The sequence below is a fragment of the Diplotaxodon limnothrissa genome, linkage group LG9 (genome assembly GCF_057381915.1).
Source record: "Diplotaxodon limnothrissa isolate DT_005_m linkage group LG9, D_limnothrissa_male_GT1.1, whole genome shotgun sequence".
NCBI lineage: Eukaryota > Metazoa > Chordata > Actinopteri > Cichliformes > Cichlidae > Diplotaxodon > Diplotaxodon limnothrissa.
This window is the reverse complement of record NC_140604.1, coordinates 32,977,741-33,005,075: the sequence shown is the minus strand read 5'-3', so window position 1 is coordinate 33,005,075 and position 27,335 is coordinate 32,977,741. Positions and strand designations below refer to the sequence as shown.

Genomic DNA, 27,335 nt, shown 5'->3' with positions numbered 1-27,335 from the left:
AAGTTGATTTTAGCCCACTTTCTCATGTACTTGACCCCAGAGACCACCAGAGACCGCCATTACTGGTTGGTGGCATCATATATGTACAAAGCACATAATGTGGCAGAAACATGTCTGATGGATATTTCCAAGTTTATTCAGAGGTTTTAATTGAAAAGGGTGAAATTTTATAAAAACGTTCATGTTGAAGTGATAAGATGTCCTAGTGCCTCACTGCAGGTTTGTAGTGCAGGGTGTCTTTTAAAAGTCTAATACCAACTTAACATTGATTAAAGTTAAACATTGATTAATTTATATTCAGTATTCATTTAAATATCAGTCAGGTGAAGCTCCCCCATAGCTTCATGGATGTGGATATCTGAGTTTGAAATCGGTGGACTAGTCCTTCAGTAGATCTGTTGCTGGTTTTCCCAACATGAGACGAGCTGTGGCGTTCAGACCTGAGCCGAGCCGAGCCGAGCCAGCTCAGAGAGGAGCTGTTTATGGAGGATGACACTGCAGCACCTCAGACTGTGACCTGTCTGTGACCTGGATGTAATGAAGAGGAGCGTGTGTGTGTGTGTGTGTGTGTGTGTGTGTGTGTGTGTGAGTGAGAGAGAGAGAGAGCTTCCTCCTCTCCAAGTTTTGCATTTTTCAGAGTATTTTCATTAATTTAGTTTGATGTTGACTTAAGATTTTCCAGGAATCTACAAGAAAGACAGTAAGATATACCGTGTGTTCATATTGATGGGTTTTGTTTTACTGATTTAATGTTTTTAATTATTGAAAATACATTTATAACATCTTTATCTTGCTTTAATGTTTGTCAAGCTGAAGCGTTTGAAGCTCTGTACTCTGGCCATCATATTTTGTGTCTTGAGGTTTCTCATGTGACATCATACGCACATTACTCAGAGTTGTCCACGGTGTTGGATGTGATACAACTGCTGGTTGCTAGGGAAACGTGAGTAGTCACCTACTGGTTGGCAGTGGTTTGTGGAGGTTGGTGGCTCTCGCTGGGTTAAGTTGTTTGCAAAGAAGGAGCTGATCACTTGTAAACCTTGAGTGTGGCACAAACTGGAAAGGGAGGCAGTTTGCCTTCAAAGTAAACGTTGCATCCTTGGAAACGAGTTGGCTGCAACGTTGACTTTGAACCCAAACTTTCTCCATTTCCCGTCTGTGCCACTTTGTGCAGTCAGTAACTCACCGTACAGCAGGCACAGTATTTTCCCTGCATTGCATATTTTATGCTGCTGGACACTGAGCGAGGTTTGCAGCAGCCAAGTCTGTCCTGAGCCCACACTGAGAGTTTCATCAACACCTAAGCAGGAAGGTGGACCGAGGCCAGGCTGAGCGGCGAGCGTGCACACATATTCAGCCGTCAACCCTGCCCCGTCTTCTTCCTCTTCATCTGTCTCGCTTCCACTGAAAAAAGAGTGTTCTGACAGAAACTTCAGTTTCTCTTTTCCACCCACCTGTCCATTTGTTGTTTGTGTTGTTGATGTTGATGGGGGCAGCTGAGGACTGTGGAGCCCTGGCTCACCCTCATCACGCAGAAAGCCTGGATGAGCTACAGTGACAGCAGGCTTGATAACAGCTATGTCCTCTGCTCTCTTTTCACTGTTTGTAAAGACCCGACAATATTAGAGAGAAAACTTCAATAATTAGATGATAAACTGTAAGCAGGCACTTGGTGACGGTAGGGAGGCAGAACGCTCTTTCAACAGGAAGAGATCTCCTGCAGAACCAGGTTCATGGAGAGGCAGCCATCTGCTGCAACCATTTGGATGGTGGAGGGGATTAGGAGAAGAGAAACAGGACAAAAACACAAACTACAGGAGACGGACGGCGAAACGTAATCGTGTAATAAAATAAAATATCAGGACTGAAAAAGATGAGAGGAGCAGAAGTGCTCAGTGCATCCTGAGATCCCTAATCTCAGAGGTCGAGGCGTCAACTAAGCCTGCAGTTCTGTTCTGTTGGGATAAGATGATGCTATGAAGTCTTTAAGATATTATTTAAGAATAATTCCTGATTATTCAGGACTTTGCATGTGAAGAGAAGGATTTTAAATTCTGGATTAAACAGAGAACCAGACGAGAGTAGCTACGGGGAGCAGTTTTGTCCAGAGAGAGAACGTTGCTGTGTTACTCGTGTCCTGGGTGTGGTACCACTCAACCACCTGATTTAAAAGAATTACAGCAGACTCACTCTTTCACAGGATGTTCCTCATTTTAGCAATGTTGCACAGATGAAAGTCCAAGGAAAGAATAGTAGATATCATATTTCAAGAGTAATCACACTTATCAAGAGTATGTTAAAAAAGAAATCAACCTAATCTGTGATAACGATCGCTGACACTTCAGCTCAGTCTGTAGATTATTCATGGAAAAGTGGGGCATCATTCTGAGAGCACAGACTGTACTCATTTAGTTTTATGTAATGGTGCAAGGACCGAGATTTATATGTAAATGAAGATAAACCTTTTTGTGTCGATGTCGGTGTGATGACGTCAAATAACGATTCTTGTGAAACTATCACACTTCAAAAAAAGGTGTGTGCAATAAATAAACCCCCAGTCCTTGTGTTTAAATGTGAGAACATGATGTAGTGTTTCTTTCTGGGGCTCAAACACACGCAGACGCACACAAACACACTGTGTCTGAATGCTGAGTTAGAGTCGTGTGCGTCACTGCTGCTGGGAGAGTGAGGAGACTGTCGTTTGGCAAATGCCACTGCAACATCATAGACAATGGTAAATCTAAATCTGTATCCACAACACACCCACTGCATCTCTCACACACACACACACACACACACACACACACACACACATACACACACACTCCGGTGTACTGTAAATGTGGTATCTTAACAGAGCAGTAACAGAAAGGCAGGATGTGTCTGAGGGTATTATTGGAAACAGTTTAAAGGACACTGTGTGTGTGTGTGTGTGTGTGTGTGTGTGTGTGTGTGTGTGTGTGTGTGTGTGTGTGTGTGTTTCCTTATGTGGCAGAGATTATTTTTAGTCCTCACGTAGACGAGAGCGGCACAAACACCTCACTGTTTGTTTAGCACTGCGTGTAGTTTGTTGTTATCCTGAAAATTGTGTATCTGTGAATAAGAGAGAAACACATCCACTCATTCAGCATTTCCACCTTTGTCTCATGGCCGTTCTTGCCAAACTTCACTAAATCACTGCCACTGAGTTCTGCAGAGAAAAACAGGGGATATCCCTGATACAGCCTCAGAAGCTCCACCCACCTGCTTGCTAATAAATGCAGTTTATGAGGAACAGCCAATCAGGAAGTTAGTTTAAAGGGGCGGAGTTAGATGGAAGATGAGCTGAGGGGCTGCATCATGCCCCAGTATCAGATAAAGAAGGATTTTAAACAGTGAGTAGTGCAATCAAATAAAAATCTGGAGTTTTGCATCCACATTTATTTATCTTCTAATTCTCTTATCTGGACTTCGTATATATCGCAAATCATCTGCAGCTGATGTAGGTCCCAAAATCTAACAGGTGTTCTTGAAGCTGTGCAGTGAGGGATGATTAAAGCAGTAATGTCAAAGTCATTTCAGATAGTGGGTCATACATAGTTATGTTGTGTATGAACGGTCTTTAAGAGTAGGAGAAGCTGTAAAACATTTAAATATATAATTAAAGGTCCAGTTGGCAGGATAGGACTCTTTGTCAGGCTGAATCTGGCCCCCGGGCCTTATGTTTGACACCCCTGGTGTAGAGTGTCGTAACTGGTTAGTATTCTAAACATTTACACTGAATTGGAAGTTTATTTATTAGTATCTTTAGTTGTTTTGTTTTTTTACTTTTTACTAAAAAGCAGAGCTTATGTGTAGAACAGAGCAGACTGCTTGTCTGCTGCAGGCGTCTGGATGTCCGCTGGCTGTTAATGACTTCACACAAACAGAGTTTTTGTCCTGAGCTGCTTGTCCAGCCAGAAGCTGTGTGTGTGTGTGTGTGTGTGTGTGTGTGTGTGTGTGTGTGTGTGTGTGTGTGTGTGTGTGTGTGTGTGTGTGTGTGTGTGTAAGATATCCCACAGAGCCAGTCTTTGTCTCAAAGGATTGGGTTGCGCCAAATGAACAAAGCATTCATGGTTGCCAGTAGATACGGGAGCAGGTGAAGTGAAACTTAATGCCGAAATGTGTGTGTGTGTGTGTGTTATTAATAAAGAAGCAGAAGTGAAACACACAACCATGTTCAGGCATCATTCGTTTGCCTTACAGTGATGTCCTGGAGCCTTACCAGACATCTTTACAGCTACTTTTCCAATCCTGTTCTTGACCTTCACACAGAGCTTAATCCTAAAACCAAAGTTTTTATTGTATATTTCGCAAACTAAGCCCTAAAAAAAGCATGTTTCTCTCTATATAAGAAATATATCCATCCAAATAGATCTATATAAGAAAAACATGCACTGACCTGAAAAAATACTTTGATACTTTTTTTTAACTGCCCTTCTTTAAGCTAGGACATCTCAATATTCTTCAAAAAGAAAAGAAAAGGTCAAAACTCTGTTGAGCCAAGTATTCATTTAATCTTAAATAACAATGACTTTATGAATTTCTGAAGTCATTAGAGAAAAAAATCAAGCAGTTCTGTAGATATATCATTAAGTACATTAACTTTATTAACTCTTTTCTCTCTTATACATCTTTCTGAGCTCAATTTAACTTAAATAATGTCTTCTTCTAAACCATCAACATACCTTTTAGACCCCATTCCCACAAAACCACTCAAAGACACCTCACAGTTAAGTAATTCTTCAGTTTTAATTTTGGGTTGTATACCACAGGCTTTTAACGTGGAGGTAATCAAGCCGTTACTTAAAACCTCTTACTTCCTGTCTAGTGAACAGAAACCATGGAAGCCGTACGGTCAAATGTAGTTAGCCTCTTTGCAACACGGAGTGGGCGGTTCCCAAACTAAATTTTGTAACTGCCAGTTACAATGAAGAATACCACTGATTCATTTGTGAGGCGGTGGTAAATAAATTATAGGGTTACCTAGGCAACCAGAACCTGGAATGTCTACTAGCGACGGACTGTAAGCAACAAAGTGATGCATAATGAGTAAATTGCTTCCTGTGTGGCCCCCCCATAAGTCAGCAGAGTAGCCAATAGATTCAGAGACTGGGACTTTTTAAACAAATTGGGAGAAAATGTTTAAAAAGAAACAATCACCAGTCCAAGGATCTGGTAGATCAATGTGAGGACCAATGTGAGGACTAAATGCATTCTTGAAACAGTTGAGGTGTTGCTCTGAAGCACACACACAATCGAACAAAAAGAAAATGAACAACAATCCTGTGCAGTACCGTCATGGAGCCAAAGACTTCAAATGTCACAGAAGTTTAACAGGAAAGAGACAAAATAGAAAGTAAGACAAAGAAAATGAAATGACAGGAAAGAATCAGAAGCAGTGACAGGTTCGAAATAATGCTTTTAGATTCATAGAGGTGCTACACTTCTGAGTGTGAAGAAAACACAGTGAGAAAGCCCTCTAAGTAAAGAAGATGATGACTGTTTATGTCCCTGTTCAGACCACAGCACAGTTATGCTGTAATTACAAGGTTAAACTGAGACACAGAAACAGAGTGATGCTGTTCAGTACTCAACAACATGCTTCTCATGTTGTTCAACTACAGCGCAGAAACACAGAGGGGGAAATAAGCGTATCATGTGTATATCACTGAACAGTTTAGTATAACTACTAAATTTATATCAAACAAACAGCAAAAATGCATTAAAGGATTCACAAGACTTTATCTGTGCTTCAATTACTGATGGACTCATTAAAAATGACATTTGTTATAACTGTGAGGAGTGTAAAACACGAGCAGGCTCGCTCTATCTGGATATGAGAGAGAGTGCGTGGGAGAGGAGTGAGAAAATGAGAGTGGGAGGAAGAAAGAGGTGAAGTAGGAGGAAGAGAGGAGTGAAGGACAGTTCGCTGAAGTGGTCAAACTCTGCTGCTGAATACGCTGGTGGCAACGATGATTCACTCACGCTCAAAGAGAGTTACGAGGCTTCTCTCTGAATCAGCAGATCGACTGGTCGCTGGGCTCCTCCGGGGTTTCCAGCCTGCTCGCAGGGTGCTGTAGTCAACGGCAGATACATTACCTGAACCTGGACTGAACGTAGAGACAACCGTTATGTTGTTATTGCTCTACCACAGACTGCATATAAAGCATGGACACCAGTTGTATATGGTCTGACTGAGAAAACTGGTCACTGAGGAGCAGCCACACCTTAAAGCACCCCCTCAACTGTTCCACTTGATTTCTCTACAGTCTGACTTCGATTGAGGAGTCGCCCTCTGTTGACTGATATAGTCAGTGTATATAATGTCTGTATAACCATAAACTGTTAACAAAACCCCACCACTCTAATAGAAATATTGTTTCTTCCTGGAACCAGCAGGTTTAACATGTTAGCATGTCACATGTAGGCATCTGTGTTCCACACTTTAATCTGATTCATCTTGGCTGAAGTTGATCTCGTAGTAGCTATGATCTAAATTGGATTTCATAGATTAGACTCATCTTTGCACTTACAGATTGTTTAATTTGATTTCTCATTTTTATAATAATATACAATCATAATAAAATGATGTTCCCTTCATAGAGTATTTTAATAACTTTAAGGATACATAATAATAAATGTAAATGGCCTGTACTAGTCCCTAAGGACCCCAAAGCACTTTACACATCCAGTCATCCACACATTCGTGATGGCAGCTACATTGTAGCCACAGCCACCCCAGGGTGGCTGTGGCTACAATGACAGAGGTGAGGCTGCCGGACACTGGCGCCACCGGGCTTTCTGACCACCACCGGTAGGCAACGGGTGAAGTGTCTTGCCCAAGGATGCAACGACCAAGACTGTCCAAGCTAGGGCTCGAACCGGCAACCTTCCGATTACAAGGCGAACTCCCAACTCTTGAGCCACGATCGCCCCAACTAATAATAATAATAATAACAGAATGATGAAATATCAAGTAAAGCTACAAGAGTTTGTCAGCACCACCACTGTCAGCGGAGGATTGCTATTACCATGAGCAGCGGTTAACATCTGTTTGGTGGCTGATTGTGAGATCAAGACATCGATGACCACAAATATGAGTTTAAGTTAGACACAAAATGAAAATGATGAGGTGGTGAAGGTGGGTTGCAAAGTGGTTTGTATAGTCAGGTTAAAGCAGTTTAAATGGCTAACCCATTTTTTTCAAGTTGGATTTGTAGAAACCTGATGTGAGCTGGCACTGACCACATTTATTTAATCTTTTTATTGTATTTTAATTTGGATCATTGGTCAGACAAAACAAAATATTCAATAGATGCCAGGATTCAACTGGTGTTTTAAAAGTTAGCTTGAATGATTTATTCAACCAACAATTACAAAGTTATCTATGAAGGACTAATTGTTACGTAGTTTGTTTATTCAGTGTTCAGTCTGTGATTCTTACAGCGGGTCGAGTGTGTGATCAGGTTCAGGACACTCAGGCTTTGTATCAAACGCTCAGTTTAACAGTTTAATATATTTTGTAAAACTGTCAGAGGTGCTGATTAAGTTGGAGTTTGTGTTATTGTTTAGTTTGTGTTGGCGTGTTGTTCCTCCGCAGTGTTTAAGTCTAAAAAATGTTGTTAAAGCTATCATGTTTGCCTAGTGGCCTTCGTGTCCGTGATTCAGTTCTCTGTGTGCTGAGTGTCGTTTTTCATGCCGTGTTTTGGTTTCTTCCACCCACTGCGCCTCAGCGTTACAAAAGCAGCTCCACCACTGAGCCTTCGAGCTGAGCAGCAGCTATCAGCACGAGACAGCTGTGACAGTTTGCTGACAGTCAACAGTTTTGATGGAGTTTCGTTTAGGTGGCACGAGGTCACTCAGTGAAGTTCAAACAAGCCACAAACTTGATCCATTTTTCTGGAAACAGTACCGTAGTAATCAAACAAAACTTGAACTGGAAAATGGTTGATATATTTGATAATTAGTTGCCCAAAAGTTATCTTCCTTTTAATATCAGAGCATTTCCTCTCAGTTTCATCAGTGATCCAAAACATGGAGGGGAAGGGGCATATTTTAACTGAAACCATGATAGGACAAAGCCACAAACACAAACAACAACAAAAACCTTACATATGATGGAAGCTGTAGGGGAAAAACCTATCAGACCAGGTTATTTATACACATAGGTACACGCGGATTGAAAAATGAGTCACAGGTTTTAGCAGTCAAAGTGGAGCTGATAATGTGGAAAGGAAGCAAAGGCAGGAAGTACAAATACAATGAGGCATAGAGAGATGAGAACTAGAAATACAAATGAGAACAAACAGTTAACATTTCAAGGTCCATGACGAAAAAGATTTTAGTGCCTACACCAGCAAACTAAGCGAATCAGCAAGAACTTAAAGGACGAAACAGGACATGAACCAGGACATTGTAAAGATTCTGACACCATCTCCCCTCCAGCCTCTTAAATTGAACTGTACATGTCACTAAAAGTAGAACAACACAGACACCAAAGAGCACCAATGTTACAGAAGTGAGGGCAACAACTTGTCCAACTAGGTTTTGGGGACCCAGAGCCTATCCCAGCTGGCTCTGGGCACCAGTCTCTCCCATTTTGTTGCTTTTGGATTTGTTAGTTTTCCTTCTCAGACTGTTATACCAGTGTTTGTGACTTTAGCATCTACCGTTTTTCTTCCCGGGACATTGGATCACACTTTGAATCCAGAAGCAACAAACATTCAGTGTTTCATAGAAAAATAACATCCTGTTTTTAGAAGTGCATTCATCATGAAAGATGCAAAATGAGGAAACAGTAGCAAAGAAAATGTTAAAAATCAATTCAAGCCAAAGCATGAATTGCTTCAAATAAGAGGAACGAGGTCGATGATCGATGACCTTTACAGAGAAACTTGCTGGTTGAAAATGTCCAAGGATTTGTTTGAGGAAAAAGCTGTTACACGAAACTTTTGATATCAAGTGTAGGAGGGTGAAATCTCTGTTTTGTGGGGGGATTTGGTGTTTTTCCAATAAAAATTACATATTCCGTCCATAGATGAGAGAAGGCTCAAGGTTTTGAGGGCGATTTGAGATTTTAAAGCACTACATTTATGCTCACTGGTCCTTCCTTTGCAAAACTATCCTTAAAAGCTCACAGAGGGTTTCTCTTTGTGGGCTAAATGCCAGTTATACTAAAAATATATCCTCAAAGGTTGTTGGAGGTGGTGTGTGGGAGTGTTTTCCACCTCCGTCTCCCATCCACTCTCCTCATACGGTAGTTACTGAAATCCATTGTCCTACACACCGTGGGTTCCTGCAGACAAAAGCTAAAATTCAAACTCTGTTCTTAGATGCGGAGAAATGAATGCACCAAAGGCTATTAGTAAGAGATGGAAAGGTCAAGTGAGATAACTAGAGTAATAGCACAGTGCTGCTTTTTAATTTTACGTCCTCTTAATGGGTCATTGTTTCTGCTAATGTCACCGTCCTGGTGGGTCATTAACTCATTGAGGTGACTCACAGGACACAAAGGGCTCTGACATTTTTCAGCCCATTGCCTTTATTATTAAAGTGGGCTCAACATTTGTATTAAAATGTTCTTCGCAGTGAGAGAAACAAAGATGTGAGTGGTTACAGCTACAGGTGATAAACAAACAGCTTCGAGCACATTCAGTAGAAATGTATCATTAACAGGTGCAAATGTGTCAGTGGGGAGTTTACAGCATTTCTGCTGCTTCTAAGCACTCAAATATTTATTATTGTGAATTTTCTGTATTAGCATCATGGCTGTTTGTTGAGGCAACAACCTTTAACAAGACCTTTAAATGCCATGTAGTTCTGGCTTTTGTCAGAGTACTTCAGATATTATAGTCAATCTCAAAACTTTTTAAGGATTTCTAAAACGTGCATGCGTCACTTATCCGATTCTTTCCTTTTTCAGACATTCTGTTGTAGATTTCCTTCTGTGCTTAGGATCATTGTCCTGTTGCATGACTCAGTTTCAGCTTTATCTGTCAGACAGACAGCCTCACACTAGACTCTAGAAAACTTTGTTATACAGAGGAGTTCTCGGTCAACCCAGTGACTGCAAGGTGCTCAAATCCTCACCCCACCATCACCTCACAGACAGCTGGTGTTTGCTGATATTGTGTGTTTGGTCTCTTTTGTCCAAATGATACAGTTCCAGAAGTGTTCTGTTTTGTTCACATGCAACTTTGCAAACCTACGATGTGCTTCAGTATCCTTTTTAGAGAGAAGAGGCTTTCTCCTGGGAACCATTTCAAACAAACCATAGTTGTACTGTCATGAACTTTCACCTTTCATGCATGACCACGCTCTCTGTCTCATTTCAGACATTACCCCAAGACGTCATTCACCATCGTGGCCGACACTCCAGAGAACCTGAGACTGAGACAGCAGAGCGAGCTGCAAAGCCAGGTAAACACACACACACACACACACACCAGGCCTCAGATGTGTGTACGATGCAGGAGCGCTGCCATCATCTCTGACCTGCTTTGATGATGATGATGCCATGTAGTGTTCGTCTGGTTGGTTTTTCCTTTTGAATGATGCCAGGCAGCCTCCTTGTTTTCCCCACAGCTCTGATTCGCACTGGTGTACTTTGACTGCGATAAAAAAAAATGTATGTAAAAGCCAGATGCAGTGTATAAATAGACAAACTTCCATCACATTCTCCTCATTTCGCCTCCAGGAAGCAGAGCTGTGCACCTGAGCGTTTTCATCTCTGTGCCGTGCCAAAGGGGAGGAGACATGAAGCTAAGAAGGTTTCACCAACATCAGGGCTTCATACTGTGACCTTTCAGTCAGTTTAGGTTTTCACTGGAGCTTTTTCCCCTTTAACTTCTTCAGTTTTTCTTTTCTCAGTGTGCCAAACCCTATGGTCCACATTTTCTTTACCTATTTTCTGGAAATGGGTTAAAATTTATGCTACATTTGGATGGAAACTTGGCAGCTGAAACCCCGCAAAAAATCTGCCTGCTTGCCCAGATCCACTTCAGTCATCAAGTCAAGAAACATAGTTATTCTTTCAGCAGAGGCCGGGACAGCTTGTACTCTACAAATGGCTGCTGTGTAGCTTGGTCTTGAATAAAAGTACTTCTTTTGTTTTTAAAATGACAGATCCTCGTAGATTAGGTCACACTGTTTGATGCCCTGATGTATTTGAAACCTTCTTAGCTTCATGTCTCCTCCCCTGTGGCACGGCACAGAGATGAAAACCAACGCTCAGGTGAGCCGGTAGAAGCTGTGCTGGCAGCTCTGCTTCCCGAAGGCGAGATGAGTCACTGTGCCGATTTACTGACACTAACTGATGCAATGGACATGTGAGAGAATCAGCCAGCTATCTGTGCCATATGTCCTCATCCAGTGTGTGTGTGTGTGTGTGTGTGTGTGTGTGTGTGTGTGTGTGTGTGTGTGTGTGTGTGTTTCAGCCCAGCAGACTGCAGTACAAAAGGACAGATGTCCACTCAGCAGTCTGCTGGAGGGGGCATGCTGTTTGGCATGCTTATGTGTGTCTGTGTCCTGCTCTGTGCCAGTAACGACCCCTCCATCAAATATTTGTCATTTACAGACCAGTTTCACACATTCGTGTATTCTGTCCCGTCTCCGTTTCTTCTTTTCACTCATTTTCCTCTGCTGTGATTTCAGGAAACTGTAAAAACCAAATATTTTACATCGGTGATCTTTTGGATTTTAATGCCCTGTTAGTGCAGACTGCTGACATCATCACTGTTGCAATGTTGTTTTGATGAGGAGATCCAAACTCTCCTACACATGTGAGAAAGGCTTCTTCCTACTCTGCCTTTCACAATAAGAGTCTTTGAAGTATACACTGGTGTCGTCAGAGCTGAATGCAGGACTCAGCAGGCTGACATCCAGTCAAAGATGAATGTTTATTTAGGCAGTAAGCAAAGTGGAAAATGTTAAGCTAATCCAGAAACACAGGTGAACACACAGGGTAGCACAGGGAGAAGCATAATGGAAACTGACAAAAGACACTTTATTAGGAATACCTGCTCAATTGTTCACCCAAATATCTAATCAGCCAATCACATGGCAGCATCTCGGCGTGTTGAGGCATGTAGACATGATCTGGGCAAAAATGGCTTGTTGATGGCAGAGGTGAGAGGAGAGACCAGGCAGCTACTCAAATGATCACTCGTTACAAGCGTGGTATGCAACAGAGCATCTCTGAACACACAACACAAAGAACGTTTGTTTAATCTGTGCCAGTTAAAGAAGTTCTGAAAGCAGAAGAGTGTCCAAGCCAGTATCAGCACGGTCTACCTAATACAGTGGCTGCTGGATGTACACGCAGAGGGTGAGGAAGGAGGTACAGCTGAGTGTAACTGACACAGGTAGAAACAGTTAGGGGTGGGCTGACAGACATGTAGAGGGAAGAAGACAGAAAGTAAACCAAGAACCTAGAAATAAAAAACATGACGCTAAACTTCAAAGTAAAACAGAAACAAGACTCACAGACACGACAGCAGAGACAAGCTCAGAGATGAGGCAGAGGGAGGAACAACAGGGAAGCACGGAGGGAAGTAAGACCACTACAAACAGAACAAGGACATGAAACCAAACACAGGACGGAAAAAATCAAATTCAGCACTTAAAAAAAACATAAATAAAAACAAAACGCTCAGTAATACCACAGGATTAGGAAACTATGATTCAAATAAAAAAATGTCTTTGTTTCCTAAAGTTATGAAAATGAGAGATTAATTTATTTCTTCCGATTTTAATAATAATAACAACATTTTTAAAAAGTAATTATTATGTCAAAATTATAATAGATGCTGTTTGGGTTCAGTCCAGAGCATGAAGCTGCTGCACAGGAAGTATAGCTGTTCATCCAGGATAACACCACACAGCTGCATGCAGCAGGCATCACTAAAGCTAGAGACAGAGTAGGGCACTTCCTTCTATTTCAAAATAAAGCACATCCTGTGAGCACTTTCCATAAGAATACTAAATTATTATTATTATTTATCATTATTATTATTTAGGTCTAAACACTTTCACATGAACAGCATGCTGCAGAATATGTGAAACCAAACCATCCAAACCAAAATCAACACTTTTCCATCTCTTGGCACTGGTTGGCCTTTTACATACAAAAACATTGTCAATATCATAAAACCACAACAGACCAAAGACATAGATCCACATCGACTGAGGGGAAAATAAATGTTTTATTTTGTACAGCTTTACAGACCCCGCAGGTCTGTGTAGCTGTGCTATAGTCTTCATGGTTTGTACACTGGATTCATATCAGCAGAAATGGGTTAAAGATCCACTAACATATCATACATCTACACAGCAGGCAGATGTGGAGTGGGAACCACTCAAATAAAGAAGGTGCATCCCTAAAATTTCAACAGTGGTGCGTTTGCATCTTCTCCTCTTTGGGTGTGGAGGTTAGCTGAAATAGAACTGGAATAAACTTAAATCAGCATCAATAAAGATGTAAAATGACTAATGTGTCATTTTTAGCATTGTCTTTGTAAAAGAGGCTTTCTTCCCTTGTGCCGTGCAGAAGGTGGAAACAAACCCTCTTCTTCCTCTTCTTTAGTTACTTCCTGCCCACTCGCCTGCTCTCTCTGTAGGTCATGTATAAGTCTGTTTATATTTGCTCTGAAACTCACAGGTTCTCCTTCAGGAAGCTGATTGTAACAGACAGTGACACTGTGTAGCATTAGTGTGCTTACATTACACACAGTGGGAAACCCCGCATATGTTCAGCACTGACCTCGTTGTGTAAGGCACAGAGGAAAGGATGAGACATGATCGTGTGACCTGGTTATGGTTGGCGCTGTCTGTCTCAAGCATGTGGATTACATATAGAGAAGTCACAAAATAAAAAACAACGATTTTTCATTGCAAACTAAAATCATTCGGTTTTATTTAAAAGTCATTGTGAGATCAAATAAACAGCTCTTATTTTATTTGCTCTGAAACTGCAGTTTTTCATCCTTCAGACCAGCTGATCGTTCATCAAAACCTAAACAGCCTCACAGACCATCTCACACAGGGCCAGGCCTGTTTTCTATAAGCCTGGGCCACATAAACCAAACCACAAATGAGCCAGATGTGGCATGATCAGCACATTTTAAACACCTCATAGTTTCTTTTCAACCTAATAGAGCACTTTGCTCTCAGACGGGCTGACTTGTAAATGGTTCTTATATAGCATTTTTCTACTCGACCACTCAAAGTGCTTTGTACAACATGCCTCATTCACCCATTGACACAAGCACTTTTGTCTATGTTTTTTCTGTGTAAGTGCTTCCTATCATGAGCTGTTCTGCTTCCAGAGCTGCAGCCACCTCCATGTGGTTCTTAGACTTTCTAAAAGTAGACTGGGATGAGTGGAACCAGCTCCCAGTTTGTGTAGCCTGTGTACTTCAAGGATTAGCCTTAAAACATCCAATATTGATTAAAGCTTATTTTGAGGGCTGGATCATCCTTTAGTTATGCTGCTTTGGTTCAGGCTGCTATGGGACAAACCCTGATGCATCTTCACTCCCTGTTTTCAGCTTTTGTCTTCTCTCTGTTGGAGTTTGTTTTGTCCAGTTTGTTGTTCGTGGTCTCTCCATGCTCCATTTCTCTCTCGTCTTTCTTTCATCGCCCTGAAAGCTGAAGCAGATGACTGCCCCTCCCTGAGCCTGGACTTCTCTTCCTGTTAAAAAAAGTTTTTTTCCTTCATTTCACTGCCAAGTAGAGGATTGTTCAATCAGTGAAGTTCTCCTTATAATAGTTAAGTAATAGTTGAAACCCTGTCCCCTCAAACCGGACTCATACAGGACGCAGAGATCTGTGTTCAACCACGCAACTTCCTGAAACCAGTGAAGCAGATGAAGCAACCACGACCATATAAAACTATAAAACTGTTCCACTCCAGTCTAGGAGGAGGAGGTAATGTTGAAGACTACAAAAAAAGAGTCTCCACATACAGCAAAGGACAATCAACAGTGCATGAAGCTGTGCTGCTGTCAGTTGTGATTTAGTGCTTTGCAGATGAGATCACTGAGTCGTATCCACAAACTCTGTAAAAGATTGATGCTTTTCCGCCGTCTCAGTGTTTTCACGTCAGACGTCAGAGCGCAGGTGAGAGACTCACAGAGACTTTTTTATCCAAAGTGAAACCAGCGATCGAGACTGTAAACTCATCAGGAAAGTATTCCGAGTCCACAGATTGATGATGACAACTGATGGTTGTTCTTAGATTTCTATTCAGTCACACTTTGCTTTGAAACCAAACGAATCGTCCTTTGTTCATCGTTAGTTTCACGGTGACTTCAGTGTAGAAGCCACATTAGTTTTATTATATACAGTCTACAGTCATAACTGTGGAGAAGACGTAGGCAGTCTTACCAAATTCATCAACAAATAATTTAAATTAATTGAATGTAAAAAGAAAATGAGCCAATGCACTCAACCAATCAGAAATGGTCAGCCATGCAAGCCCCACCCCCACGGTCCACTTTTGTCCAGTTTCTCGAGTGTGTGTGAGAGAGAGGGTGTGTGTAGTTTAGCTCATTAGCTTGTCATATTAGCTCTGCAGGGAGCCTCGGACTGATGAATGGGGATTTAATCTGCTTTGTAATGAGAATGGGGGCAATCACTGTGAGAGCAGAATAACAGAACACACAACGCTATGAGTCATACTCCTGCGTTTTATAGCCTTATGCAACGCTGTTCTGAGGGCTAATGGACTGTTACTGATGACTGATAGGCACCAGCAGGATGACATTAGGTCCAAACGAGCTGCAGAGTGTTTCCTCTGAAGGTCGAGCTGAAGTGCGGGCGGGACCGGAGTAAAAATGACCGCATGCTTGTTATCGTTGTTGTCTGTGGGCTCTAAATCATCCACTCGGCCTGCTGCTTGGCAGGGACACAGTACTGGTTTGGCTGACCCTGACTCATTTACAGATCTGTGATCAGTCTGCCCTCATAGAGAAATAGTGTCCTGCAAAGTGAATGTGTTAAACGTGTGGAGAATCCTGAACATGCCCACGACATGATTCAAAACTAAAATGTAAAAGCCGTTTAGAGTCTGTATCTAAGGATAAAACAGAAACACCACAAGAAATCGTTCTTTTGAAACATGTCCGCTCATTGAAATGCCAGCAGCGCACTTCAAAAACGCTGAGTTAAGAGCATGTTTACCACTGAGTTGCATCACCTCTTCTTTTAACAAGACCCTGCAAGTGTTTGCCTTTTAAAACTACAGCATTGGTCTCCCGAGTTCCCAGATTTTTTATTCCTGTTGCTCGATTTCAGCTGCTGGGTGACAGGTCCGGACGACAGGCGGACCGGTTTAACAGCTGTGCTGTTGGAAAATGTGGAAAAAGTGTCAGTGTGGAATAAGCAAGTCCTTTCCTGAAAAAGATGTTGTCTGGATGGCAGCACATGTTTCTCCAAACGCTCAGCATTAATGAGGCCTCCACAGATGCACAAGCTACCCCTGTGCATGTGTGCCGACGCCCCCTCATTCTGTCATACAGGCTCTGTCCCACCTCTCTTTATTCCACGGCTTGTTGTGATTGGTCAGACTGGAGTCAAAAGGCAACAGTGTTGCTGGATTTGGATCTTTGCATAGTCGAGTTCAAACTTTGTGTAGATGCAGCGATGAGTTCACTGACAGTGGTTTTTAGGAGTGTTTCTGAGCCCATGCAGTGATTTCCAGCACAGAGTCAGGTGTGTTTGAGTTCTGCCTGAGGGCCTGAACATCACTTCTCTGGATCTTTGATGGTAACAGATGATGAAATCTTACATCAGAAGCTTGATTGTTAAATCGCTGAACGATTTGAACATGCCGTCTGTCACAGAGAGGTGAACTCCTCCCCATCGTCCCTTCTGATAGTCTCAGTCTCTTTTTTGTCATTTTACTAATCAACACCATCAGTGTCGGCACGATTTTTTATTTTTTAGCTCTGCACAACTTTTCCAGTCTCTTGTTGCCTCTTCCCAAAAATCATTGCATTCTGTTTTTATTTACAGCTCTCACAGCGTCTCGCTCTCACTTTGCAGACTGGGCTCTGTTAGTCTGACTTTCATTCATGAGTTGTTTATCAACCTCTCAGTGGAAGCTGTGGCTTTAGAAGAGATCCATGAAGTGACGAAGTCACTCTGGATAATAATCTTGTCATCTCCACTTGTTTGGAGCCATAATGTCCTAATCTTCACTATTGTGTCATCCGCAGCTTTGTCTCAGCACAAGGCAATTTTAAAAGAAGTTTACTAAGTAGCAGCTCCGCTTTCAGTCAATAAATAACCATCAGTCAGTCACATAAACATTATTATAGGTGTGGGCCTGAAATAACTTTTCCAGATCATTAACCAAACTGCCTCTGTTGGACTCTGTGAGGAGCGAGAACAGTCGAGCAGTGAAAATCAGCTTCTAAAGCCAGAAATAAAAACTTCTTTACTTTTCATATCCTGCAGATCGAGTTCCAAACGTACGCGGGGCAATTACAGCATATTTAAAGTCCTTTTCACACCGTGTGAGGTTGATTGTTGCCGCGGCGTATGGTGTAATTATTTCTTGCTGCTGTGTGGGCTCACTTAAAGGTGAAATCCACCTTCAGATATCATTACACGTCATCACGGTTTTGTTGCTTTCATGAGACCGTAGCTGAATTATGTCGTTAATTAGTTCCTGAACCACATCGTGATCGCAGCTGTCTGCGGATCCTCATCCGTCTTTTCACCCAGAGGAAACCGAACCACTGCTCTTCTCAAAGCCTTACTGCATAATGTTATACACTGTCTCTGAGTTTGGATACTTCTGTTAGTGCACTTCCACGCAGTGTGCAGGTATTGGAAAGGACTGTTGGAATACGTTCTGAGTTGTGACTCCCTTGTGTCAGTTTTCTGAATAGACTTTTGCTTGGATGCGTAAAATAAGGTCTGTTGTTGAAACTTTCTTTCAGGGTGCTGGTAAAGCTCATGAGGCTCAGCAGGTGAGTCTCACGCTGTACGGCTGCAGAGGCCTGAGCTTGAATCTGCCCCGAGGCGCTTTACTGCCAGTCTTTCTCCCACCTCTCCTGTCTTGTCTAACTAAATAAAGCCTTAAAGCACAAACTTAAGATATTTTTCATGTTTTGTTCTTTGCAATGTGAAACACAGAAGTTACATTTTAAAGCTAAGTGGGGATAACTTGTCCCACAGAATAAAATAAGTTAAAAACAGAGTGTTGCACCTTTTAACTGTTTAATTGTTGAGTCAGCTGCTGGTTTTTGCAGACATTTGCTTCCTGTCGGGTGTCTGACCACATAAAACTGAAGTCGAAACTAATGTAATCCTCCTGCTGGCTGAAAATAGTTGAGTGGTTTCCACGATTCTTCGGTGTGTCAGTGATTGAGGCTGAGAAGTGTAGCTCCAGCATTTCATGTTCATCCTTGCTGTGCTCGTCATGTAGCCGCACTTGTCAGTGTGAACACGCTTGTGCACTGAAAATAGCGAGTGTAAGCGTGGAAGTACTCGACTGGAGACGCCGAGCTGGTGTTTGTCTTTGTGCAACAGTGTGACAGACGTGGACGAGCTAAATATTGCAGCACATCAAATATAGATCGAGTTGTGTCCCTCACACTGCCACAGAGACGCTTTCATAGTGTGACTGTCCCTTTGACATGAAGTGTTTCGTTCCCTCTGCTTCTCCTGCAGGTGAAGTATAAGAAGGACTTTGAGGAGAGCAAAGGTCGAGGGTTCAGCATCGTGTCCGACACTCCGGAGATGCAAAGACTCAGAAGGACTCAGGAGCAGATCAGCAACGTATGAACACATACACGATACACACCAAGCTACTGTTTGTCGCTCTGTATATGAGAGTGTGTGTGTGTATGTGTGAGGATGCACTCTGGTCGGTGAGCACAGTCTCTTACACGCACACACACAAACACAAAATGTCTACATCATCAAGCCCTGCAGCGTTTTGACGTCAGCTGTTTGAAGAGGAGCATCTTCTACAACCATTAGTGTAAGTGATCACGACTTCTATTTACTGAATGTAGGCAAAGTAGGTTACATTATGAATGTTTCTGAAAGGCAACAGAAGAAGAAGAAGAAAGGTTTCTGGGAGAGAACAGATGCAAAGGGGAGCGTGAAGGGCCAGAGGAGGAGAACGATAATACACGAGTAACAAGACAAGCTAGTAAACAGGGAGGACAGAGTTACTGCTAGAAGTTTGTGGATGTTTGAATGTTGTAGAATCAATTGAATGAAGTTTGAATTTATTACCAGTAAAGATTAAAAACTATTGAGTGTTTTTACACTAAACGAATGATTTCAGTCCAGAAAGTAGTTTGTCAGAAATGCAGAAGTTACAACTGTTGTGATGTTGAATCATTTAAAATCAACATTTAATGAACTTTATTTTTTGTGATTGTTTTCTTTTTGTGGTGTGTGAGAGAGAGTGTGTGTGTTTGTGCGCACAGATGTTCTACAGATGTGTCCTGATGACCAGACGACGCTCAGTGGATGATGCTGAGGTCTGTTTGTTTCCTTCCTGTAGTCGTTTTCTGTCTCTTTTTTTACGTCAGTCTGATTGTTTTACGTTTGTATTCCTGCTTTTATAAAACATGTAAAACCAGCAGTCTTGGAGAAATTTTAGAAATTGGTCATGAAGTTAGGATCATGCACTTCTGCCCCTAAAAAGCAAAGATCATCGTGCACTGCTGCATCTACAGTTTATCACGCTGCATCTCCTCCACCGATTCAAAATATTCAAAACCATTCAAACCATTCAAATATGAGCTTAAACAGTACATGTGTTTATACTTAATAAAGTATAAAACATGTACTCTGACTTGACATCTCTCTTTATCTCAAATATATGTTAGCATATAAATTATATATAGTCTTTGAAGACTGGTGGACTCTTTGCCTTTGTGTTGTTCTAGACATTTTCTTGAGTTTTGTCGTTAGTGGGGTAGTGAAGTGAACTTTTTGTGCTTTTGTGGATCACTGGGAAAAGTCAATGTGGAGTTTGTTTGGTTTCATGTAAGTGGAGCAAACTAGGAATTGGGAAAATGTGGAAAAGGGATTCCTCTCTACTTTCTATTTGCAGAGCTGACCTTTGTGATTTTGGTTTGTATATTATTAGATCTTGGATGGTTTGTATGGTCGATTTATTGGAACTCCATTGTATTTATTCCATGTTTTATCCTGGAAATCGGGGGTTGTGGGATTACTTAATTACTGAATCTGTGGAGTCTGAGTCTTTTGGGTCCATCGTTTTGTGCAGATTTGCTCAGTTTGAAACACGTGAATGCAAAAACTCTCACTAAAAACCCAAAACAATCATTTGAAATGTAACATATAGAAACATTTGCATGTAACAAAACCCAACTTTACTCTTTGCAGGCTGCCAGTGACCTGCTAGGTGTTGAGAGGTTAAACAGCATTCAGTAAAAACTGACATGTGTGCAAAAACTTATCAGATTGATTTATATTCAGTGTCATTTTCTGACCTGTTTCCAACTGTCTGACTGACAGTAGATGGTTGAGACGTGTCGTCTGTTGGGAAACCTGCTCACTGTGCAGAGGAAAACCCCGCAGATTCCCTGATGTAGAATCTGCCCGGGCTCAGGCCAGTTTAACCATGTATGAATCCTGGCATGTAGTTTAGGTCCAACACTGGTTATAAACAATTTGACTTTATTAGAAAAGAAAAACACAATTAATTTGTTTGTGTGTTGGAAGTGTAAAGGTGAGGTATGCCCGCCCTCGGCCCATCACAGGACTAACACACGTGTGAGCAGTGTGACCCTCACATTATCCAGCACACGTGAGAAACTTGGGAAACAGTTCAGTCGTATAAAAATGAGATTGAACAATGTTGGACTGAGTTAATCGTACGCTGACATATTTAGCCGTTTCTTTTCCCTCGTCTCTTCTGGGTTCTTCATTTCCAGCCTGTCGATCTTGGGCTCCGCCTCTGTTTACCTGACCGAGTGATCGCGTTATTCCGCTCCGTTAGCACAAACTCTCCCTCCTCTCTCGCTCTGCTTTAATTAGGACGCACACATTGGCTCTCTCGCTCAATTGCTGTGACCTTTAACAGCCCACACTTTTTATTTTATTACTCAGCTCTTTTCGAGGTTGACTTGGCGAAAGAAAGATGAGGGGGATAAGTGTGAGGAAGAGGAGGTGGACGAAGACGGAGAGAAGCAGTTTGAGTTGAATATGATCAGCAGCTCGTGTTTTATTAGGAAAAATGTTTCATGCTAACCGCTCGGACACGCTGACGGGTGTCGTAGTTCGTCGTCTGTCCTTGAGTCTCATTGCTATGCTGTGGGAATCCAGATGATGTTAACGATGTAGCTGCGGTGATCAAAATGAGAACTTTTTATGTTCCTCACGTCAGGCTTCAATCTGCTCTTAGAAGTGTGTCTGTCGTATGGCTGAGGTTTGAAATTCTTCCTCAGCTTCCCTCGGTTTTTATTACCCGCTCTGATGCTGCTGTCACCTAACGAAGAGTAATTGTCATCAAAGGCGGCGCGAGCGTCTGTTTTGGAATTCATTCATTCCCTGATGGAGATCCTGTCACTCCTGGAGTTCTGACGAGCTGAAACTTTATGACCCTGCCTTTGGTCCACCCTGTAGCTTAAATACAGCTCCCCCCTGTGGGATCGGGCACCAGCGCGTTAGCAGGAAATCATCACATCTAAAAGTGGTGAGTTGGACCTGCTGCGTATCACTTGCTTCATCACACCCCTCCAGCACCCTGCCACCAGCTGACAGCCTCTAATCACCACCTGGCCATTTTTAGAGAAGCTCCATAGGTTTGTCACACAGGTCGTCACACCTCCCACATCCAGCATGTTCCACTCAGGGTTCACGTCTCAGCCCCGACTGCCACCCCTCGGCTTCAGGTTTCACCTCATATTCAGTCTGAGACCTGTGTTAAATTAATAAGTGACTTTTACATGTAAGAAACCATCAGCTTTGACTTGATGACTTGCTTTCCTAACCCTTTCCCTAAAGATGGAGGCTTGGATGGAGCGCTGAGAGAGGCGGAGACGGGGAGGAGGGGGGGGTCGCATTTCATTTGAAATGAAGGAAGTGAGATTTAGTGCAGAGTGGAGGCTGACTGGGTAAAAGAAGATGATTAGACTAAAGTAGTGAGACAGCACTGACTTACGTGGGAGAGTGGAAGTGATGTAACGAACAGAGATTAACCTCGACCCTGCTGTCCTCCGTGCCGTTATTATGTTCAACATAACAGGTGATATTAATAATCTGCAGCTATTTATACAGAAGGATAGAAAAAGCCTGATTATTGCTCAGTTTAATCTTCAACATCGTGCTGTAAAGCAAGTCCAGTGGTGTTAAGATGAGTCCGTTTATTTTACAAGTGTGTTAAAAACTCTAAATGTCAAAATCAGAACTCAGTTTGGTTTAAAAGCCAAAGAATGAAAATATTTTTTAAAGGATTTAAAAATGTTCATAAAGGGGACGTCCATCCCAACATTTAGGAGAAACTGCTGTGCAGTTTCACCTCTGTGGTGCATCAGCTCAGCTCTGTAGTGTAGAGGGAACAAAAGAAACACCTATAAAGTCTGAAATCATTGGAAACTGTCAGACGCCACCAGGGTGACATCTGGCCTTGCTTGTGTGTCCCAGCAGAGTTCGGTGCAGCTTCAAAAAAGCTGAGCGACAGCAGACTGGCACCTGGATGAAGACCATTACAATAGTACTGGGAGAGCTGGGATGAATTCAAGGCATGCTGAATGAGAGCTTCCCCTCCATCAGTGCTTTAACATCCACGAAAGTCATTTTTTAAACACTGTGTTGTCAGCGATCACTCGCAGGTTCTTTGCAAGCAACAGATCCTTAAAGAGTCGAGGTCAGAGCATCCGGAAATAACACAGCTGGTTTTCTGTTTGCTTAATTGAGAAAGAGCGATGTCATCCACACATCACAGTGCAGGCTCATTAGAAAGAAAAACATCATCTGCAAAAAGCTGCAGATGAGACGCGCTTCAGCTTCAAAGCGCTGGTATGGCATAGTTTCCACTGTCAGTAACAGCAGCAGGATCTGAGTTTATCTGTAGTGCAGTACAGTATTCCATTAAAAAATAAACTATTGAAAACCTGAAGAGAAATGTGTTGTTTCTGCTGAGCTGTGGCTGGCAGCAGCACTGGTTCACATCAGGACGAGATCACAGGGCCTCTCCCAGGAAAAGCTTTGTGTTTCAGAATTCATTAACAAGATCTGAGGAAAGACACAAAGAGAGAGAGAGAGCTGGTCAGTGAGGAGGCTTTCTTTTCTTTCTTTTACCACCTATAAAAACTCCAAATTCAGCTTCAAGAAGAGACCAAAGCAGCTTGTTCCCAGAGAGTCGTGTTTGCTGTGATTCTGGGTGAGGCTGTGATGGCTGCAGGCCCAAAGTCAGCCAGGACTCAGCTGTTTCTCAGGCCACTGAACCACTGATTTACTGTTTGACCCCTGATGGGTTTGGATCTCTGTGAGTGCTGGTGAGCACAGAAATATCAAGTAGAAGGATAAATATTATGAGTATTAATGAGAAAGTGCCCCAAGACGATGGTAACACCAGTTATGAAAGCATGCTGGTCTGTAACAGAAGTCAGCAGTGCATTTTCTTGCCAACATTATTCAGTTGTCATGGTAACTGATGTATTTATATATATTTCTTTTTTTTTTTTACATTTACAATTAACTGTGGGAGGAAAATGCTGTTCTTGGAACAAATCCGTCCGTGGAACTGATCCTGATTTCTAACGAAATCCGATAGTAAAGTCTTGCAGTTGTATTTTCTTCACAGTGATCACAATAAAAACTTAAAATCTAAGTTTTTTAATGTGATTGGTCAAAATAAATAAATGGACACCTCCAAAGCTGAAAAAGAAGCTGAAGTACCAAAGGCTGCAGTTCCTCTAGTGGCCACAAGAGGCTGGCTCCATCAGCAAGTCCTCATAGACATTTAATGTTAAAATCTTTGCAGCAGAAATAAACTTGTTTGCCTGCTTCAAAAAAGATTTTGGTTTCTATTGATGCTTTCCAACATCATAACTACAGTAAGCTGCGTGAATGTTACAGCTCAATGATTTGGAGACTGTTATGAGTTTAAAATTAGGGATGTGACTGCACTGCAGTGTGTTTTCACCCTCACCTCACCTTCTCAGCTGTCTTTGTCTTACTGTTTTAATGCATTTATACATGGAAATCAATTGTATGACTTAGAGCAAATCTCTTAATAAGTGGAAGATAATCAATGGTGGCATCAATTAGCAGATATGTGTGTCTTTGGCTTCCTAACCATGTCAGGCGCAGTGGCCCGTGGACATGGGATGGACTCAAGTGCAGATTCAAAACCGGAGGCCAGGGGTGAGGTGTAACGAAAAGAGATTTTATTTTACAATGCTCAGAGGCTAACAGAAAGTGCAGACTAGAATCAATGAACATAAACTAGATGTCTGAGGCGAGAGAAAAATACTGTGATGATAACTAGATGGCAGGGATAACTGGGTGCAGGTACTGGGCAGGGGAAACTGTGGCGGGCCAGGGCACTGAAACAGAGGACAGAGCAGTCAGGGGAATCCCACAGAGGGTTGCGAGTGAATCTAAGGATAGTACACTGAGCTGTCTTACAAGCTTGCAGGTGGGGGTTGCGTGGAGGGGGGAGGCAGGAGAGGTCCAGGTGGGTGCTGCATGCAATGCAGGGAGGCAGGCAGGAGAGAATGGCAGCTCCAAAACGGAGAGGGATTACCGGCGGCAGCAAACTGGTATCCAGGAGAGCTTGGTAGGTGGGTTTCAGAGGCTGACGAGAAAAACAGAGATACGGTTAATACACACGATTAGTCACCAAGGAACGGACGTGAGGCCGAGAACTGACTAAAGTTGGCAGATAATCTGGCGAAGACCAGTTGAGTGCGCCAGTCATAAATACTGCTGGTACGATTGCCATCAGGTGAGGAACAACAAAGACTCCACCCACTGGGGAGGAGCTGATGCTGTGGAAAACCACCCAGACCACGACAAACCAGGCTTGCTCATGTTAGCAGAAAGCTTATTTCCTCACCTTCTCGTGTAAATTTGGTCACTTTTGTCTTTAAAATCGTGGTGGAGGTGTGGCACAGCTGCAGGGGAGGGGTGGTGCGGTGAGCTCAAGGGCCAGCGCCAGCGAGGTTAGAGGGACAGGTGGACATGATCTAAGTAATGAGGGTTCCCCCTGTTTATAGTGAGGTCAGAGACCAGAGGCAGCTGGAAAGCTGGTGGACGCTTGTGCCGAACCTGGGAAACAGTGTTTATGTGCAAAGTCATTAAAACAATAAAGCACAATGGGAAGTGTGTCGAGTCACGGTCCTTAAATCCTAACATGCAGCAGCCAGTTTACGCTCACCGCTGTAAAAGCCTCAGAAAGCAGAGCACAAGCCGTGGGTGGTGTGTGTGGCTACAGTCACCTGTCATATAGTTTACAGGCTGAGCTGGGTTTTGCTGGTTGTGGAGCCTTCCAGGTTTGAGCCGTGCACATTCCAGTCCACAGATGTTTTTACTAGTTTGGGATGTAACAGGTACTGGAAAAATCTTTTTAATTAATTAACTTTTTTTAATATGTCACAGTTTGTAAGATTTGTTGTGTAACCAGGACAATGTGCATTTCCAAAGTGCCCAAACCGAGAAAAATGAGCTTTCAGTTGATTATTGAAGCTTATTTTTTCATATAATCAACAACAACAGCATTATCCACGATCAGAATCATTTATCCACATTTTATTATTTTTTGCTTGATATGCGTATTTTCTTAATTCAGAGTCAGTTTGCTGTTATATGTGGATGATTCGGTGTCAATGGTGATAAATGAACCCTTTGCTGTTGTGTTGAGCTGTGATTAGTCTTTGTGCAGTCTGGGAGCAGATGGTCACTCGGCGCCTACGCGGTCGGTCTTTATAAGGTCGACGTCCTGTTTACATGGACAGCCATCTGACACATCCCAGAGCCAGATCACCTGCAGTCTCTGGCTTCATATCGGAAAATCATTCATACCAAACGATGCTGGAATATTTAAAGGAAATGGGTGTTTTAATTCTGCACCTGTGTACACTTTGAGTACAAAAGAAAACATAAACAGATAAAGTATTTAAATTCATCAGTGCATAATATCAGATGATAGTTCAGTAATACGTTTTAGGGAGTAAGTGATTGTTTTATTTTGAAAATAGTTCCAGCATTAAAACTTCAAATGTAAATATAATATATAACAGTCAACACCAAACTTAATCCTGTGACCTTCAGATCCCATTCCCAACTCTGAACATCACCTAAACACCACAAATAAACTATTTGTTTATGTTTTCACTGATTCATTCTGAACAGCTGCTTGATGGAGTTGATCAAAAATAGAGCAGAAAATTAAGAATAATATGCTTTTTTTTTTAAATTTCATACCTTTAATTAATTTTCTTTGTTTCCAGATATATTAATCTATGAGCTTAATTTCTTAATTACTTTCCAGTTTAGCATTGCAGTGAGCCAAAGCCTGTTTAACAGGTGTAGACGGATACACCCTGACAGGTCAAAGGTCTATTGAAGCACCAGATCTGAATATTTAAAGACATTAAGTTGTTTGACATTAAACACCAGGTGAGGCAGGAACACGTGGGCTCTCACTTCTGGTGTTGATTTATCAGAAATGACTTCTTGTTGTCCAGCTGTTCACTTCTGCAGCCACGCGGGCCTTATTTAAATGTTCCAGCAGAGTTTGGTGTTAGCCGCAGTCCACACTTTGGGAATCAGTGATATATAACATTATTATATTTCCAATTCAACCATATGTTCAATTCCACCATCAGGCCGGGGTCTTTGCATGTTCTCCCCGTGTTTGCGTGGGTTCCCTCCGGGTACTCCGGCTTCCCTCCGGGTACTCCGGCTTCCTCCCACCGTCCAAAGACATGCAGCTTGTGGGGATAGGTTAATTGGATAATCCAAATTGCCACTAGGTGTGAATGGTTGTCTGTCCCTGTGTGTTAGCCCTGCGACAGCCTGGCGACCTGTCCAGGGTGTACCCCGCCTCTCGCCCTATGACAGCTGGGATAGGCTCCAGCACCCCTGAAAAGGATAAGCGGAAGCGAATGGATGGATGGATATTTTTGCTATCGTGGATTTATATTGATTTTTTTCATGTATGACTTGAATGTCATAATTAATCAAGCGATTTACAAACTGGTGGTGTAGCTACTCTCAGATCTTTTGGTCTTTCCTGACCCTGCGTGGGTTTACTTTTGGTTTGCAGACAGAAAGCTGCACATCTGCTCAGCAGAAAAATAAAAAACTCAGCT

At 42.3% G+C, this 27,335-nt stretch overlaps 1 protein-coding gene across 2 annotated transcripts in view; it reads left to right on the top strand.

Annotated features, from left to right (window-relative positions):
- The window catches only part of LOC146625925 (LIM zinc-binding domain-containing Nebulette-like), an 80,645-nt gene that overhangs the window by 50,837 nt on the left and 2,473 nt on the right, over positions 1–27,335 (top strand). The window contains exons 3-4 of one of the 2 annotated variants that reach the window (XR_014906514.1): positions 10,356–10,440; positions 18,700–19,523. Coding sequence is in view for 1 of the 2 variants with exons in the window: in XM_085363072.1 (XP_085219198.1) it covers positions 10,356–10,440; positions 18,700–18,813 (199 nt within the window). In the remaining variant the exon portion in view is untranslated. Of the gene's footprint in view, positions 1–10,355; positions 10,441–18,699; positions 19,844–27,335 lie in introns of those variants that run through there. The other variant, XM_085363072.1, reaches the window with a different exon arrangement.